This window comes from Pongo abelii, chromosome 8 (genome assembly GCF_028885655.2).
Source record: "Pongo abelii isolate AG06213 chromosome 8, NHGRI_mPonAbe1-v2.0_pri, whole genome shotgun sequence".
In the NCBI taxonomy this organism is placed as follows: Eukaryota; Metazoa; Chordata; class Mammalia; order Primates; family Hominidae; genus Pongo; species Pongo abelii.
This window is the reverse complement of record NC_071993.2, coordinates 125,737,641-125,754,835: the sequence shown is the minus strand read 5'-3', so window position 1 is coordinate 125,754,835 and position 17,195 is coordinate 125,737,641. Positions and strand designations below refer to the sequence as shown.

Genomic DNA, 17,195 nt, shown 5'->3' with positions numbered 1-17,195 from the left:
GAGATTTTTCCCTCACGCCACAATTTCTCTAAGTCTGCTTGGGCTGCCTTGAGTGTCTGCTTCTGAACCAAAGGTGGTCCCCAGGGAATGCTAGAAGCTGAATGACTTAATCAGTGAAATTGAGTGTGTGCTGGGGAGTCAGCCAGTACATGTCCACAGCCTGCTTTCAACCCAGATCATTGATAAATGGGATACTTTTCATTAGTGTTTCTCCATGTTGTCTTTTGGTGATGTATTTTTAAAGGGTGTTCCACACAGTGTGGTTCTACAGTGTTTGTACATCCCTGTCTAGTTAATGTTGGATATCTGCCATTGTTCTTTTGGAGATGTATGGTTCAAAACTTTTTTTTATGCTTTCAACCCCGTGCCAGAAAGACAAGTAACTAATAGTTGCATGGCGTTTGTTGTTGGATGTTGAGTTTTTCTGCTTTAATTGATGCCTTTATGCATTATTTCTAAAATATTTAGTGTTCCAGTTCATTAGACTAATCATTTCCCCAATTAATACACAAAAAAGATTTTATTTTATTTTTCAGAATAAGTTTTACATCGAAACCAAGCTTAACAGAGACTTAAAAGATGACCTTATAAAGCTGTTTACGGAACATGTTGCAGAAAAGCACATTTACAGCCTAATGCGTAAGTAATTCAGCTTATAGGGGTGAGATAACACTAGCAATGATCTTTCCTTTTTCTTTTTTTTTTGGTCTGAGAGCATTGTCATGTAAACCCCCATGTTAACATCTTCTGAACCAGATAGCAGGAAGTGTTGAAGCCTACCTGAGACACTGCGGAATTAAAAATGGGACTTGAAGGTCACCCGTTGAGCTGTGAGCACCTTGACCAGGTCATTGGACAGTGCCCTTGTGTCTGCCCTGAGAACTTGTTGCCACCCCCCCACCCCCCGCCCCTTTTTCCTGACAATAGGGAAAGTATTATTAGGAAGTTCACTTCCAACTTTACTACCAGTAACTCTAGAAGGAATACAGTGTTATTTCTTTGAAATGGTAGTACAGAATCCTCTGATTTTTACTCTAGTGCAGAAACTCTTCTCTAGTCTGGTTCTGTCATTTATTCTCTATTTTAGGCAAACTTCTTTGCCTCTTGTGGCCCTGAGTTTTCTCTCCTGTGAATTAGGATTTGTAAAATATTTCATGTGCCTGTGTAGATTATTAAGAACATTAAGCTCAGTTCGTTTCTCCTCTTACCATGCATTTTTTTTTTTCTTTTTTTTTTTGAGATGGAGTCTCGCTCTGTCACCCAGACTGGAGTGCAGTGGTGCGATCTTGGCTCACTACAAGCTCGCCAGGTTCACGCCATTCTCCTGCCTCAGCCTCCCGAGTAGCTGGGACTACAGGCGCCCGCAGCCATGCCCGGCTAATTTTTTTTATTTTTAGTAGAGACGGGGTTTCACCATGTTAGCCAGGATGGTCTCAATCTTTTGACCTTGTGATCCACCCGCCTCGGCCTCCCAAAGTGCTGAGATTAACAGGCGTGAGCCACCGCACCTGGCCTCTCCTCTTCCCATTCTTGAGTCCTCTTCACCCTCGCAGTAGGTAGCATCTCATTCTACCTTTCCTGAAAGAATATACTTCTCCAGGTGGAGTTAGGAAGTCCCTGTAACCTAATGTCTCAGTGTCCTCAGCGTCCTTTTAAAGCTCATATCTTATGTGACACATCAAGTCATTTTTTTCGAATGTGGCACATATTTGGGTTGGCAGTATGTATTTTTGCTTTCCTTTGAGCCATAATTAGCGTCCACCACAATGAACTTTTACCAGAATTTACAAAAGAATTGTTCGAAGCTTGACCATAAACTTTTTTTTTTTCATTTTTGATGTTAAATTAAGTGAAGGAATTATCAAGCATGGGGCTAGTTTAGAAAGGCAGGGTTTTTTTTTCAAAGAATAGTGTAGTTGAAGATAATATACGTTTCATTATTATGTTCCCATTTTTTTTTGTAAGGCTGGGAGATGTTTATAAACATCTTTAAACATTGTCTTGGCTGGGCGCAGTGGCTCATGTCTGTAATCCCAGCACTTTGGGAGACTGAGGCCGGCGGATCACGAGGTCAGGAGATCGAGACCATCCTGGCTAACACAGTGAAACCCCGTCTCTACTGAAAATACAAAAAAAAATTAGCTGGGCGTGGTGGCGGGCGCCTGTAGTCCCAGCTACTTGGGAGGCTGAGGCAGGAGAATGGCGTGAACCCGGGATGCGGAGCTTGCAGTGAGCCGAGATCGCGTCACTGCACTCCAGCCTGGGCGACAGAGCAAGACTCCGTCTCAAAAAAAAAAAAAAAAATTGTTTCATGAGGTATTCCAGATATTATAACCACTTAAGTATTTCCTGATACTGACATTGTCTTTTTGCTTTCATGACAAGATAGAGCATTTTGAAATCTTGGTAAAATTCTGTAGAGAAATGCTGCCATTTGGTAGAAAAAGCCGGTCTAGTGTGTAAATATATTTTTAGATTTGCCAGTAATTTGTAAACTAATTTTATTGGACGTATGCAAAGAGAATATTCAAGAGAGAATATAGTAGTCCAGAGCTGGTGAGAGAAAACATAATCATAATCATGTTGTACGGTTTTCAATAAAAATTACACTTAAAGGTGGATATATGTTTTTTATTTCCAAGTAAACAGAAAAGGTCCTTAAGCTTTGGTAAATTGGAAAAAACTGAGTTTATCAGATACTTATTGAGCAGTTGTTAGGCATTGTATTTAGAGAAGTGATGACTGGCCTCATTGGTTTGGGCTTCAGAACAACAAGGGACAATGTTTAACTGTATTATGTGGGTGATCATCAAAAGGTTTTTAAACACACATGCACTGCTTGTATGTGGTAGGACCTATATTTTACAAATATTTAATTCTCCTAACCCTATAAGATAGGTATAGTCATTACCTCCATTTTATAGATGGAGAAACGGAGACAAGGAAAGGTTAAAGTTTAAACCAGAATAGCACAGCTATTAATGCCATTTCTACTTACACATTTTTATATTACTTACCCCTTTACTGCAGCAAAACAAATAACTACATTCAATTTCTGTAACTTTCTACAATCTGATCAGTAATTTCCTTCCCGTGGCTTCAGATAGATCTGGAAAGCCAGTGTTCCGTTTATTATTGGTGTATAACAAATCATCCAAGAATACAGTGGCTTAAAACAGCAGTCTTTTATTTTGCTCTGCAGTTTGGGAGGGCTTGGGGTGGGGTAGCTTATCTCTGCTCTGCTCAGCATTGTCTGATGTGGCTCAGCTGGGGGCTGGGGCTTTCAGTGTGACTCATTCACATGGCTGGTAAGTTGGTGCCAGCTTTTGGTTCCTCTGTGTTTCCTTCATGAGTGAGTATCTCAAGATACAGGAAATGGAAACTGCTGGTATCTTAGGTCCTCGGCTCAGAAACTGGCACAGTGCCACTTTTGCTGTATTCTGTTGGGCGAGGGTCACAGAGCCCAAATTCCAGGAGAGAGGAATGTATCCCACCTCTTGATAAAAGGCATGTCGGCTGGGCACGATGGCTCACACCTGTAATCCCAGCATTTTGGGAGGCCGAGGCAGGCAGATCACTTGAGGTCAGGAGATCAAGACCAGCCTGGTCAACATGGTGAAACCCCGTCTCTACTAAAAATACAAAAATTAGCCGGGTGTGGTGGCACGCGCCTGTAATCCCAGCTACTTGGGAGGCTGAGGCAGGAGAATTGCTTGAACCCAGGAGTCAGAGGTTGCAGTGAGCCGAGATCGCCACTGCGCTCCAGCCTGGCTACAGAGCGAGACTCCGTCTCAAAAAAAAAAAAAAAGGCTTGTCAGAAGAATTTGGAGCCATGTCTTAAAAACACCACAAAAATGTGAAATGAATACTGTCTGTTAATAAAGAATCAGTTCTTGATTGCCCATATTATTCATTATTAGTATGTTTCATGAATGAAGACAGTGACTTCTTACTGGGAATAAAACTAGTTTTCTATTGGCTCCATGGTATAATCATTTTTATACATATTTGCTTATAAAATAAGGTGGCTTTTATTTTTGGCTGAAAGTAAACTACTAGGATCTATTTGTTAATCAAGGTATTTACGTCGTATGTTGGTGATTCTGAGCAAATGTAACAATAAATGTGTAGCATCGGGTTAATTAATGGTAGAAAATTTCCTGGGAAAATATAGTGTGTTGACTTTTGCAGCAGCAGATTTATAGTTCAGTTTGCACAGTGTTCTAAACGTTTTAGTTAATTTTGTTAGGCAGTTCTGCCTTTTAGATCAAACCATTGTAGTTTGAAATTTTTTGAAGCCAAGAGTATTTTCAGTTTTATGAATTGCTTTTCAAATTAATAAAGGAGAGAGTCTCCTGAGCAAGTGTGTAGCACTGAGGAATACTTGAAAGGGCAGAGGAGCTTGGTTCTGGTCCCAATTCAGGTATCAAAAGGTGTGTGACTCTTAGCAAGACACTTAACCTGTCTAGATTTTAGGATTAGAAGTTATCTATTCTAGTGTTTAAACTGTATGGCTTATTGATATCTGTGGGATGACTGTTGTGTATAAGCAAGCATTTCGGTGTTGGTATGGTGAAGTAGAGTACAGAATTTAGAGTGAAACACAAGTTCTCAAACTTCTTCCACCTCTAGCTAGCTCTGTGACTTCAGATGAATTATTCAGTGATGGGTTTTTATTTTGGCCTCAGTTTCCTCACTTGTTAAAAAGGTAGATGATAAAGCTTGTGATAATTAAATATATGTGAAGTACCTAGCACTTGCTAAATGCTCAGTACTCTTTCCTTTCTCAAGTTACCACCCCCAAATTCCCATTTCTTTTTCCTTAAAAGGGGAGATTAACTAGAAAATCTTTTAAATTTTAAACAGTTTTCCTAAAATCATTTTAAATTTATTTCAAATTAATTTATGTACATTTTATGTATATATCTTTGTATTATATTTATCATTTCTTTATAGCTATCAAATTTGACATAGGTGATTTCAGTTATGGTAGGAGTTGTTTGCAAATGTATATACTTGACCACATAATGAACATGTGGTTGAATATGAAGAGTTAGTGGGAGCAAGGCTAATTGGAGGCCAAAATGGTGAAAAGGTTAGGAAGATGGATTAATAAAGAGAGAGAGAACTTTGAAAACCTAACACTTAGAATTTGAATTTTTAAACACTGCATTTTAAAGCAACATGATTTTCTGAAATGCTTAGCATTTGTCTATGCCAAGCTTGTTCAACCCATGGCCTGTGGGCCACATGCGGCCCAGTACGGCTTTGAGCGCTGCCCAACACAAATTCGTAAACTTTTTTTTTTTTTAGACGGTGTCTTGCTGTGTTACCCAAGCTAGAGTGCAGTAGTGCGATCTCGGCTCACTGCAGCCTCCGCCTCCCAGGGTCAAGCAATTCTCTGCCTCAGCCTCCTGAGTAGCTGGGATTACAGGCGCCTGCTGCCACGCCCAGCCAATTTTTTTTGTATTTTTAATAGAGATGGGGGTTTCACCAAGTTGGCCAGGCTGGTCTTGAACTCCTGACCTTGTGTTCCACCTGCCTCAGCCTCCCAAAGTGTTGGGATTACAGGCGTGAGCCACCGTGCCCAGCCTGTAAATTTTCTTAAAACGAATTTTTTTGCAATTTTTTTTAAGCTCATCAGCTGTCGTTAGTGTATTTTATGTGTGGCCCAAGACAGTTGTTCTTCTAGTGTGGGCCAGGGGAGCCAAAAGATTGGACACCCTTGGTGGTCTATGCCATTCAAAATTGTAACTATCTACTGATGATAAAATTGGAAGGATAGACTTGAACAGTGCTTCTCTGATGGCCTTCATCATATATATTCAAACATAACTCAAATTGTACGTTTGAGACTGTAAAATCCTTATTGGCCTAGTAAGATGGCATTTCTCTTTTTAGAAAGGCACGAACAGAACAAAATCAGTTTATATGTGATGTTACAAGCCTGGCTGAGGGTAAAATCCTACTAAGTTTTTTGTTGTTATTAGCAAATGCAGGTCTTTGAGAAATTAAAATCGAATCATTTTAGGTCAGTGGTATCTGTTGTGTTCACTCATCAATGGAATTCACTTGTATGTGTTAGTGATCTAATCTAGAGGAATTATTCTTACTCATTAAAAACTTTTTAAAAATGTTTGTGTGGCAGCAGATAACCTAAAAGAAAACTGTCCCTGTTGTCATGTTCAGAGTCAGGGTCACCAAAGACATGAAAATGAGAAAGATGAGCCATTATCATCCCTTGCCCTTAGCTCTTGTAAGAAAATAGTAGATGTAGCTATAGCATTTGGGGAAATGAATTTCTGTCTCTGATCACAGTTACCAAATAATTACTAATGGTGTTTTGGGGGAAGGAGAAATGATTGAGGGAGATTATCATATGATACTTTATTCTCCAAATGTAATGGAAGCACTTTCAACTCACGTATAATGTATCATTCATGATACATTATACTAGTGCTTTTAGAAAGCTTTACTTACTTTTCAGAACCTTCATGAATTGATTCATTTCCATTAGTGGCCAGCAGACCTTCATGTATTTTAGCTACTGCAGTGGATTAAAAAAATAAAATCCTTAGTATATAAACGTTTGATTGGCTTATTGGACTGTTCCTTTCTTACAGTAGTTTATGTTTTGGGAGTCTTTGGGAGAAACAGTAATAGAGAAATCTTGACAGTCAATATGTGTTACATTCTTTTTAACCTGTTTTCTTATTTCAGCTTTACTTTTAGAAGCCCAGTCAACACCATTTCAGGTCACACCTTCAACTATGGCAAATATTGTGAAAGGCCTGTATACCCTCAGACCAGGTAAACATTTCTCATTTCTGTTGGGATTGGAACTGTTTGTTACAGCCTTTTCCAAGAGGGCAGTGGTTCTGTATGTGTTTTGTGAGGCTTAATGGTACTTGGATTTGCTGGAGCAAAAAAATTGAGTAGATACTCATCATTGTGAAATGTAAACTCAGAGCTCAGTTGGAATGTTCTCTGCTAGTGGAAACCAACTAGTTTGGTTTTTGCAGAACCTGTGAGGGAAATACAAAAAATAAATTGTAGGATACACTTTGGATAAAATTGAATCTCATGTTTGGTCTTAGTTTCTCCTTTACTTCCTGCTTCACGCTGCACATACTCACAGACATCCACATTCACAACCCCATCTTCTTAGGCCTGTTAAGTAACTTGCAAAGACTCTAGAAGTGTTGGTAAAGTTACAGTCATTTTGTAAGGATGTTCTGGGGAGAGATACAATCACAAGAACCAAAGCAAATACCAAAGATCACTGTAGTCAAAAGCATGGTTTTTAAATTATCTTAATGTGTCTATCTTAGAATAAAACATTATAAATTTAAAGGAATCCCAAGGAGCTTTTGTATATATCTTTCTATAAGCCAGAACCTCAAACTTGTCATAGAGTTGTCTAGCAACTTATAAATGTCCATGGGAGAGAGATTACAAAAGTTATCAGGGTAGAACGTTGTTCTACAATCTATAAATACAAGGGATGCTTTTTAGATAGTAATTACCTTTTTGTGAAATTCTTTTGTTGTTTGAGGATTAAACGAAATAAAATATGATATAAAGAGCTTAACGCACAGTACCTGATAACATAATAAGCATGCAAACATTCACTGCTGTTACTACTATCCATTTGAGTTTAATGGTTATTTTAATTAACTGATAGCTTGTTTGCTTAATTAATTTAAACGACCTGTCAGAATTTAGCAAGCTAAAATGGAAACCAAGTGAAAACTGGTACTGGTAGACTAATTTTAGAAATAGATTCTTAGGCCGGGTGCGGTGGCTCACACCTGTAATCCCCAGCACTTTGGGAGGCCGAGGCGGGCAGATCATGAGGTCAGGAGATCCAGACCATCCTGGCTAACACGGTGAAACCTCGTCTCTACTAAAAATACAAAAAAATTAGCCTGGCATGGTGGCGGGCACCTGTAGTCCCAGCTACTCCCCGAGCTGATCGTACCACTGCACTCCAGCCTGGGCGATAGAGTGAGATTCCGTCCAAAAAAAAAAAAAACCCTTAGGCAACTTTAAATGATGAATGACATCTAGAGTATTCAAATTTATTGTTAAATTTGGATCTAGGTTTTGAGCTTTACTTTCTGTGATTTTTAACAGAAATTACTTGTATAAAGTAGTAAAGATATTTTATTGCATATGTCCAATAAACTGATACTTTTCTGTATCTAGTTTCTCAGAATTTTACAGCAGTGTGATGAAGATGGCTCCTGAAATAGTGTGTGTGTGTACCAGGTTATGAATGATTTTTTTTTCCTCTGAAAGCATCTAAGTGCAGTATGACAAATTCTGCCTCCCAAGTAGGCAGCTTTATAAGCACTGGCTTTTATCATATGTAACAAAATTGCAAAATAAAGTTTATCACTAAAGGTAGAAAAGTATTGTGGGTACATGTTTATCTAAATGCTATTTTATCCAGGTTCAAGCTCTTGTAATAGGATTTATACTACTTGTAAGGAGAATTCTATATTTGAGAATTGTCCTTTTGAAAAGGTAAATTTTATCACATACTAACCTTTTGCTACCCTGCGCATTTTCTGAGATACTTGAAAACATATTTTGACATTTACATGTTTTGCCAGTACCCATTATGTTCCTGCTTTATTAAAGCCATTTTATTCACCTGACAGATTAAGATTAGAATATTTTAAAAGTTGAATTTTGAAAGCAAAAGTTTGTTCCACTGCAGTAGTTCTCAAGTGCTGGTCTTTGTATGACTGCATCTGAGTCACTTAAGAAGGCTTTTTAAACTCTAGATTCCTGGGCTGTAATCTGTGGAGATTCTGATGACTTACCATTTTTGGCATCCATTCTTTAGAAATAGTTCCAGCAATCCTATTCTGCCCGTTTTCATTTAATACACACACTTTGTTTCTTCATCTTTATTTTGTGGTAGATGGGTTTGACTTTGCCAGCTCTGACTGATTAGTGGTTCTCTGTAGCACTGTATTGAGACTGTTAGTGAAGCCATATTTGAGCTGGACTGGAAGGAGGGAAACATTTTGCCACGAGTTTCTCCCAAGGGGTGACTGAATGGATTGGTCCTTGTATCATTTGCAGTGCTTATTTGCCAACTTTAATTAGCTATTCTCCTGTTAGACGTTTTATTAACTTCTACTTTTTTAGTTACCACAGACCAAATGTTCCACAGCATCAAGCGTGGCATTTTCTGATTTATAATCATTTACTCAGATTATCGTTTTTAAAGTGATTCAAGAGCATTAATATTTTTGTAGTTTTTGACATGTATAGCCAAAATGTTTTCCAAGAGGAAAAATGTGAAAGGGCTAGATTAAAACAATTCAAAATGAATAATAGTGTTAATTGAGGAGCACCACCAAGGAAGGGAAATACTGGTTTCCCCATGCCCTTGATACAGGTGGGTGTTAATTCTCTTTAATGTTCACTGAATAAAAAGGAGAGAGTATATTTATTTTAGCTTGAATTTTTTTTAATATTAACAGGACTATTCTGTTTCTATTATTATAGGTTCTTTCACTCATTTATCTGGTCTTACTGATCTATACATATTCGTTATAATAAAGATACTAATTCATCTTTGTCATATCTGGTGCAAGTGTTTTCTGGTGATTTCTTTGCCTCATTTTCTGTAGTCTCCTGAGCTTTTGAAAAATGATTTGATAACCACTTTTTTTTTTTTTTAACTGTTGTTTATATATATTTGCTGTAATTGAACATGGCTCAAAAAATATTTTCAAAGTACTAACCAGTTACCTCCAGCCCACTTATTAAACGTTCAGTCCCTCCTACCTTTTGTGCTGCCTCTTTTTTTAAATATGTCTACTTATTATTTGTACTGTTCTATTCTTGGGCTATATATTGTTTTAATTAATGGCTAATAAGGCTGTTATTTCCACCAGGTCCCCTCCCACTCAGAATTGTTTGGTAATCACATTCATGTTTTCCTCCATACTTATAATTTTCTGTAAGATTTGGTCAAAAATTCCCTAGGGATTTTCACTAAATTCTGTTAAATCAGTAAAATAAAAATAGCTTTCTTCATACTATAAAATTCTTTTTTTTTTTTTTTTGAGATGGAGTCTTGCTCTGTTGCCCAGGCTGGAGTACAGTGGCGCGATCTCAGCTCACTGCAAGCTCTGCCTCCTGGGTTCACGCCATTCTCCTGCCTCAGCCTCCTGAGTAGCTGGGACTACAGGTGCCCGCCACCGTGTCCGGCTAATTTTTTGTATTTTTAGTAGAGATGGGGTTTCACCATGTTAGCCAGGATGGTCTCGATCTCCTGACCTCGTGATCCACCTGCCTCGGCCTCCCAAAGTGCTGGGATTACAGGTGTGAGCCACCGCACCTGGCCTGTAAAATTCTTTTTAGAAGGGAAATTTAACTTTGTATGTTCTTTACCAGAATGAGATTGCACTGATTTTTTCCCTTGCTTTAAATTTGGCTTACTCTATATTTTAAAAGAAAACTTTCCCTTTTCCATTTAATTTGATATGTTTATATGATTTCCTTAATGAATTCTTTCCTTTCCTCACAGAGTGGGTTCAGATGGCTCCAACTCTATTTTCTAAATTTATTCCAAACATTCTTCCTCCGGCGGTGGAATCTGAACTTTCTGAATATGCTGCTCAAGATCAGAAATTTCAAAGAGAACTTATACAGAATGGTTTTACAAGGCAAGTTGTCTTTTCCTTTAGTGGTCGAATATGTCCATTTACCTATAGGCTAGTTTGGCTTGACATGGGACAAATGGTAAGGTTCTGAGAAAGGGAGGCAACTGGCCAAGAGTCTGGCCGCTGCAAGAAGATATTAGTTCCTTGTCTGTAGAAATGTTGAAGCTAGGTTTTGATTTTGTGGAAGCTGCTCTTCATTACATACGTTTTGTTTTTGAGATGGAGTCTTGCTCTGTTGTCCAGGCTGGAATGCAGTGGCACAATCTCGGCTTACCACAACCTCCACCTCCTGGGTTCAAGCAGTTCTCCTGCCTTAGCCTCCCAAGTAGCCGGGATTACAGGTGTGTGCCACCACCATGCCTGGCTAATTGTTTTGTATTTTTAGTAGAGATGGGGTTTCACCATGTTGGCCAGGCTGGTTTCAAACTCCTGACCTCAAGTGATCCACCTGCCTAGGCCTCCCAAAGTGCTGGGATTATAGGCATGAGCCACCATGCCCGGCCCATACATTTTGAAGAAGGGATTTCTCACTGGGTGAGCAGTTAGGTGGGCAAGCGCCAGGAGCTCTTTTAACTTTGATTTTCTTGTATTAGTCCTGTGCATATGGAAAAACGTTATAGAACTTTTATGACTAACCTAGCATAGAGGCTTTAAATTCTGTATTTCGTACTTTCCCTTTTGCCCTAAATTCTAGTGGTTTCTTCTTAAGTAGGGCATCTCTTTATTTACCTTTCTTGGTTTTGATAATTTTTCTAAAGTTTTTGCGCTTAATTATCGTGGTCATATCCCAGAAAATCTTGCAGAGTGCATTTTTCAACTAAAATACATTTTTATAAAATTTTTGTGATTCCCCATGAGAAAATAGCCGATATCAGCAAATCATTTAAGGGCACAGTAATATCTTGCATTTTTATAATCCTTACTCTTAGCACTTCTATGTATCTTCTCTCATTTGGCTTCCTGACAGGAAGAAAGTTGTGGAAAGGAACACGCTTGAGGTATCTTAGGCATAGTCATATCTACAAATAGTAGGTTGAGTGTTGACTCACTTATCTGGCTAGAGCTGGGGCTGGGCATTTTTTCAAAGGGTCTGAGGCCAAACTGAATTTCAGAAAAACAAGCCTTAACTAAGGTCACTGTTATGAAGTCTCAGATTAGGGACAAAAGCAGGTAATTTGTTGGTTCCTGGACTGGTATTTCCTTTTTCTGTCCTGGTGACATCTGTACTGTTGTGGTAGTGGGGGCAGTGAGTAATCCACTGGTCATTTACCCCATCACTGACAGCTTAACACTGGAAGGGATCAGTGAAGCTGTGGAGATGGGCCTGGGAGACCTGGGGCTTTCTGTGGCTAGGGGAAGGAAGGGCCAGTGGGAAATGCTGGAATGTAAATAGTTTTTCTCTTTGGTGTCAAGGGATCAGGTATTTCCTCACATTAATTGTAATAAGTTCCAGCAAAAAGAGAGTGGTATTATTTTCATACACAGAATGAGGCCATTTATAAAAAGTACATATTGAGAAGTTTTGCTCCCAGCTGTCTCCCTACGTATCCCACCCCATCAAGTAACTATTTTTGTGATTCCTTCATTTTTTTAATATAAATACAAGCAAACACAATATATGTCCATATTTGTGTTTCTTATACATTTCATCATGTGTATAGACTAAAACTTAACCAGTCCCCAGTAGATGGCCACGTGAGTTATTTCTAGTCTTTCGTTATAATGGACAGTGCTACAGCGAATCACCTTGTATATGCCTGTACTTGTTACAGGTATTATTTGGAGGGTGAATTCTCAGAAGTGGGATGGCTAGGTTAAGAATAAATGCAGTTGTAATTTTGATTAATATTGCCAAATTGCCCTCCACAGGGAATTTATGTCATTTTGCATATCCACCAGCAAAGGTGGAAAGTTCCTATTCTTCATGGCCTTGCATGTACAGTATATTGTTATGCATTTGTATTTTTGCCAACCTAGTAGGTGAAAAATAATTACTCAAAATTGGTTTAATTTGCATTTCTCTTATATGAGTAAGGTTGAGCATATTTTCATATGTTTGCATTTCTTTTTCTGCAAACTACCTGTCTAAAGTCCTTTGCTTTTCTCTTAGTCTTCTTGATTTCTAGGAAATCTCTATAGTGAAGATTCTTTGTCCAAGATATGACATATATTTCTCAGTTTGCTTTTGCTTATGGTGGTTTTGTTGTTGTTGTTTTGCTATGCAGAAGTCATGCAGAAGTATTTGATTTTCAGGAGTTTTTTTGGCCATATATGTATTTTGAATTATAGCTAATAGTTTTTCCTTAAAATTTTTTGAGTAGCTAGGTCTACAGGCACACCACCCCCCTTGGCTAACTGTTTTAATTTTTTGTAGAGACAGGATCTTCCTGTGTTGCCCAGGCTAATCTCGAACTCCTCGGCTCAAGGGTTCCTCTCGCCTCAGCCTCCGAAAGCACTGGGATTACAGGCATGAGCCACCGTGCCTGGCCAATTTTTTTTCAGTTTGTTTGTTTTGAGGTGGTGTCTCACTGTGTTGCCCAGGCTGGAGTGCAATGGCGTGATCTCGGCTTACTGCAACCTCTGCTTCCTGGGTTCAAGTGATTCTCCTGCCTCAGCCTCCCAAGTAGCTGGGATTACAGGTATGCACCACCACACCCAGCTAATTTTTGTATTTTTAGTAGAGACGGGGTTTCACCATAATGGCCAGGCTGGTCTCAAACTCCTGACCTCAAGTGATACACTTGGCCTCCCAAAGTGCTGGGGTTACAGGTGTGAGTCACTGCACCCGGCCCAATATTCTTAAATAAATGCAAAATAATCTGAGTATGATGTTTAGGTTTTTTTCTAGGCTTACCATAATTCTGAAGTCTTTATACTTTCATACATTCATGTTTTATTTAAACATTTGCTCTTAATTTAGGATGAGTTTATACCTTTAAAAAGACAGCCTTCTGAAAACTTTTTTGTGAAGCAGTATAGGAATATAGCGCTTGTGAGTTTTGAGCATATTGAGTTTGCCTTCCAGAGCAATGCGTGGAATTGCTTAAACGTGCCCATTTTTCTAATCCTAATTTCGGTACTGGAATAAGAGAACAGGGTGCAGGACTGCTTGGTTTATAGTAGCTCTTATGTCAGATTTGCTTGGGATGAGATGAGTAACTGCCTCTGTAAATAACCTCAGGTTGCGTTGCGTCTGCACATGAAGGACTAACATGGCACTATTCAGCCACTGGCCAGTTTGGTTATATTCAGGGAAATGTCTTGGATTTTTGGTATAAATAGGAATTTTTGTTTCTCAGTGGAATTATTTTATAAAACTTCTGGCTGAATTTAAATACTAGGCAGTATTCCAAGGGATGATAAAATGTTTTTACAAACTTAATTGGACCATTTTTATAATTAAACTTTATTATACATGTGCTATGAGGATTAAACTTTGCCTCATAAAATTATTCTGACAGGTGCTTTGCACAGAGTAAGCCCGCCAAAGTGGACGTTCTCATATCTAATTCTGAGCTTACTCATACTGGCCAGGAAGGACGTGCACATGCCACCTTTGGCAGCTCTGCTGGAGAGCCTGCCTCTGCTCTTGTGCATGGATCTTCCACATTCTGTCCTGTCCAACTTAATGCCTTAATTAGGAATAATATTTTGGAAGAAGTGGTGTCCACTGAAGCCCCCAGAAAAGGAGAACATAGTACAGCCTGTCTTAAGAATTCTGTTTCTGCCACTTCTTATCTGAGCAGTCATTTTATGGTTTATGCCTAACCAACCACGTGATTCCTGTTCATTGTTATGGGCACTTTTTCATGTAAGATGAACTTAAGTGATGTAGTGATCCTGAGTAGGCAACAAACAGCTTTAATGTGGATGGCACAGAGTAAGTCTTTGAATTGTTTTAAAATAACGTGAATGTTGTCAGATACATCCTTTTTTGCAGTTAGTGGATTCTCATTTGAGCTGGAATTTTTGTGTATTGTAATTGTTAGGTGCATGGAAATATAGGGTAGGCTAGAATTAACATAAAAGCTAAAAGCAACAGCTTTTTATCTCTTACCTACATAATTGAATTGATTGGCGAGGGGTGGAAGTTTGGTATCTGTTGTCAAAGGTAACACTACAGAAGATAACTACTAGATCTAAGTAACCAAGGTAAGAACATAGGTCTTTTAGCTGAGCAGGTGACGCCGAAATTTGGGCTTTTTTATTTTGTAGTAAGGGTTTTTAGACAGCGTTCCGGACTTAATCTCTTCAGCAGCCTCTTGCATAAATCACATTGATACTCCTTTTCCTGCCTCCAGTTGTTTTCACGTCTGTATTTTTCTCCTGTTATATTTACATGTTCAGTTTTCATTTAACCTTTGAGGAATGGAAATGAAGGTTGTGTCTAAAAGTCGAGGTTCCAGATATAAAATTCTGTCTTCCTTTTTGATCATTAACGTGTTTCAGAATATTTGGTGAGTGCAACTGTGATGATACTGGCGTGAATAACAACAGAAGACACTCACTCGGCTTTGGCTAGGTGTAGTGTTAACTACAGAGGTGTTTAAAAAGTGGCCTGAGGGCCGGCCTGTTAGAGCTCGTTTGGCTGTGGAAGCTAATTTGTGCTGAATGTGGTGCCTACAGAAAAACCCTTTAGAGGCCATACGGTGTGTACTCTTTCTGCCAGTCAGTTGAGGCTCCTTACCCAGCTTAGCAAGAGGTTTCTGCCCTGGTCCTAAACATAACCAGAGAAAGTAAATGGGAAACTTTATCTGGAAAATTACTCAAAAGCAGGAAATAAATCACCTTGGTTAGCATTTTAATAATTTATCCATGAGACTATTTACAAGTTACTACTTTGTCAATTCAACAAATATTTATTGTCTATACTCTTCCAGGCAGTGGGGTAAACAACACAGGCCAAGTTCTTGTTTTCATGGAACTTATGTTCTGATGTTGGGAGGCAAATAAAAAACATGTAAAAAAAAAAATATTGAGTAATAAGTCCTATGAGTGGACAGTAAGTAGTAAAGTGCTGACATGCAAGGGACAGCCAGTGAGCCAGGATGGCTGACATATGGTGAACAGAAGCCGAGAGTGGAGGAAAGTGAGGTGGGGGAGAGTAGGCTGGAGAATGAGTTGGAATTAATTTTTAACTGTAGTGGAAAACCACTGAAGGGCTTTCAGGAGAGGCGTGAACTAATCTGTCTTCTACATGAGATCACTCTGGCTCTCGTCTAGGTTGATAAATAAGGCTCGTGTACTTGTGTAGGGAAGAGAAGACTGTGGCTTGGCTTGGGATCGTAGCAATGGAGTTGATGAGGAGTGATTGGTTTTGGGACAGAATGCCCTAGAGTGAGGGAAAGAGAGGATGACCAAGGATTTTGGGTTGAATGATCAAGCTGGAAGATTGAAGAAGGAATGGGGTTGGATTGGAGTCAGCATTGTATTCTGGTCATGGTAAACTTGCCAGTGTATATAAATCATCCAAATGGACATGGTGATGAGGCATTTGGACCTGTAGATCTGAAGGGTAGAGAGGAAGGCAGAGTTGGAGATGTAGATATGGGAGCCTCTGGCCTGTGGAGGGAGTGTGTGATCACCATCCTGGACTACATGTGGAGAAGAAAAGATGATCAGTGACAGAGTGCTGGGCAGAGCCAGCAAAGGAGACCTGAAAAGGATGGCAGACAGGGTAAAGTAAGGTCAGGAATGTGTGCTGTGGCATTACTGAAACCTAAAGAGAAAAAAATCGTGTTTCAGGAAGAAATCAACTTACAAATGCTGAGGAAGAAAGGCTAATAGTGATTATTATTACTCATTACCTAAGCATTTGGGTCATTTCTGTTATTGTCTGAGAAGCTGGAGACACAAAAATAGGATTTGTGGGTAGCTTAGGGCCTAGTCAGAACCTCTATTTTCTTAACTCTAAAGTGGAATTAGAACTTTCATAGGTGTTTGAGGATGAGCTGGTTAATACAGGTAAAGGCTCATGTTCTTCCATCTGCAGAAAGCATAGTGAGGTACATCAGGATTCTAAGATGTTTAATATGTATTTTTAAATAGGTTTAGTTAGAACTGAAATGTCTGCTATACTTTTATTATCAAATATGTTGATCCTTTCCTCCTGTTTTGATGTGAAGTCAGTTTTGTTGACTGCCTCTTCTTTTCTTATCCCCAGGGGTGACCAGTCCCGGAAGAGAGCTGGGGATGAGTTGGCTTATAGTAAGTAATGATGTTCCTTCCCATCTTGATGGTTCTGTGATGTAAAGCAGCCATATTAGTGCACTGTGATAACAGTGCATTGAATTTGATAATACCCATGTTGTTCTCATAAGTCACTGCTTGTAATCAAGGTCAGGATGCTTTGCATGCTGTGGCAGCTCCAGCTGGTAGTGATGGTTCTCAGGGAGTTGGAAAGAGGCCACCAGGTTCTTTAGTTTCTACTGGGATGACATCATAGCCCGGTCCCAGTTCCTTAGGATCTCAGTCCCCTTTTACTTCCCTCCACCCCACATGGTTTTG

At 39.1% G+C, this 17,195-nt stretch overlaps 1 protein-coding gene across 1 annotated transcript in view; it reads left to right on the top strand.

Annotated features, from left to right (window-relative positions):
* Positions 1-17,195, top strand: part of CACUL1 (CDK2 associated cullin domain 1) — a 79,025-nt gene that overhangs the window by 57,026 nt on the left and 4,804 nt on the right. The window contains exons 5-8 of the mRNA XM_024253852.3: positions 537-639; positions 6,721-6,810; positions 10,553-10,691; positions 16,852-16,895. Coding sequence (XP_024109620.1) covers positions 537-639; positions 6,721-6,810; positions 10,553-10,691; positions 16,852-16,895 — 376 coding nt within the window. The remainder of the gene's footprint in view (positions 1-536; positions 640-6,720; positions 6,811-10,552; positions 10,692-16,851; positions 16,896-17,195) is intronic.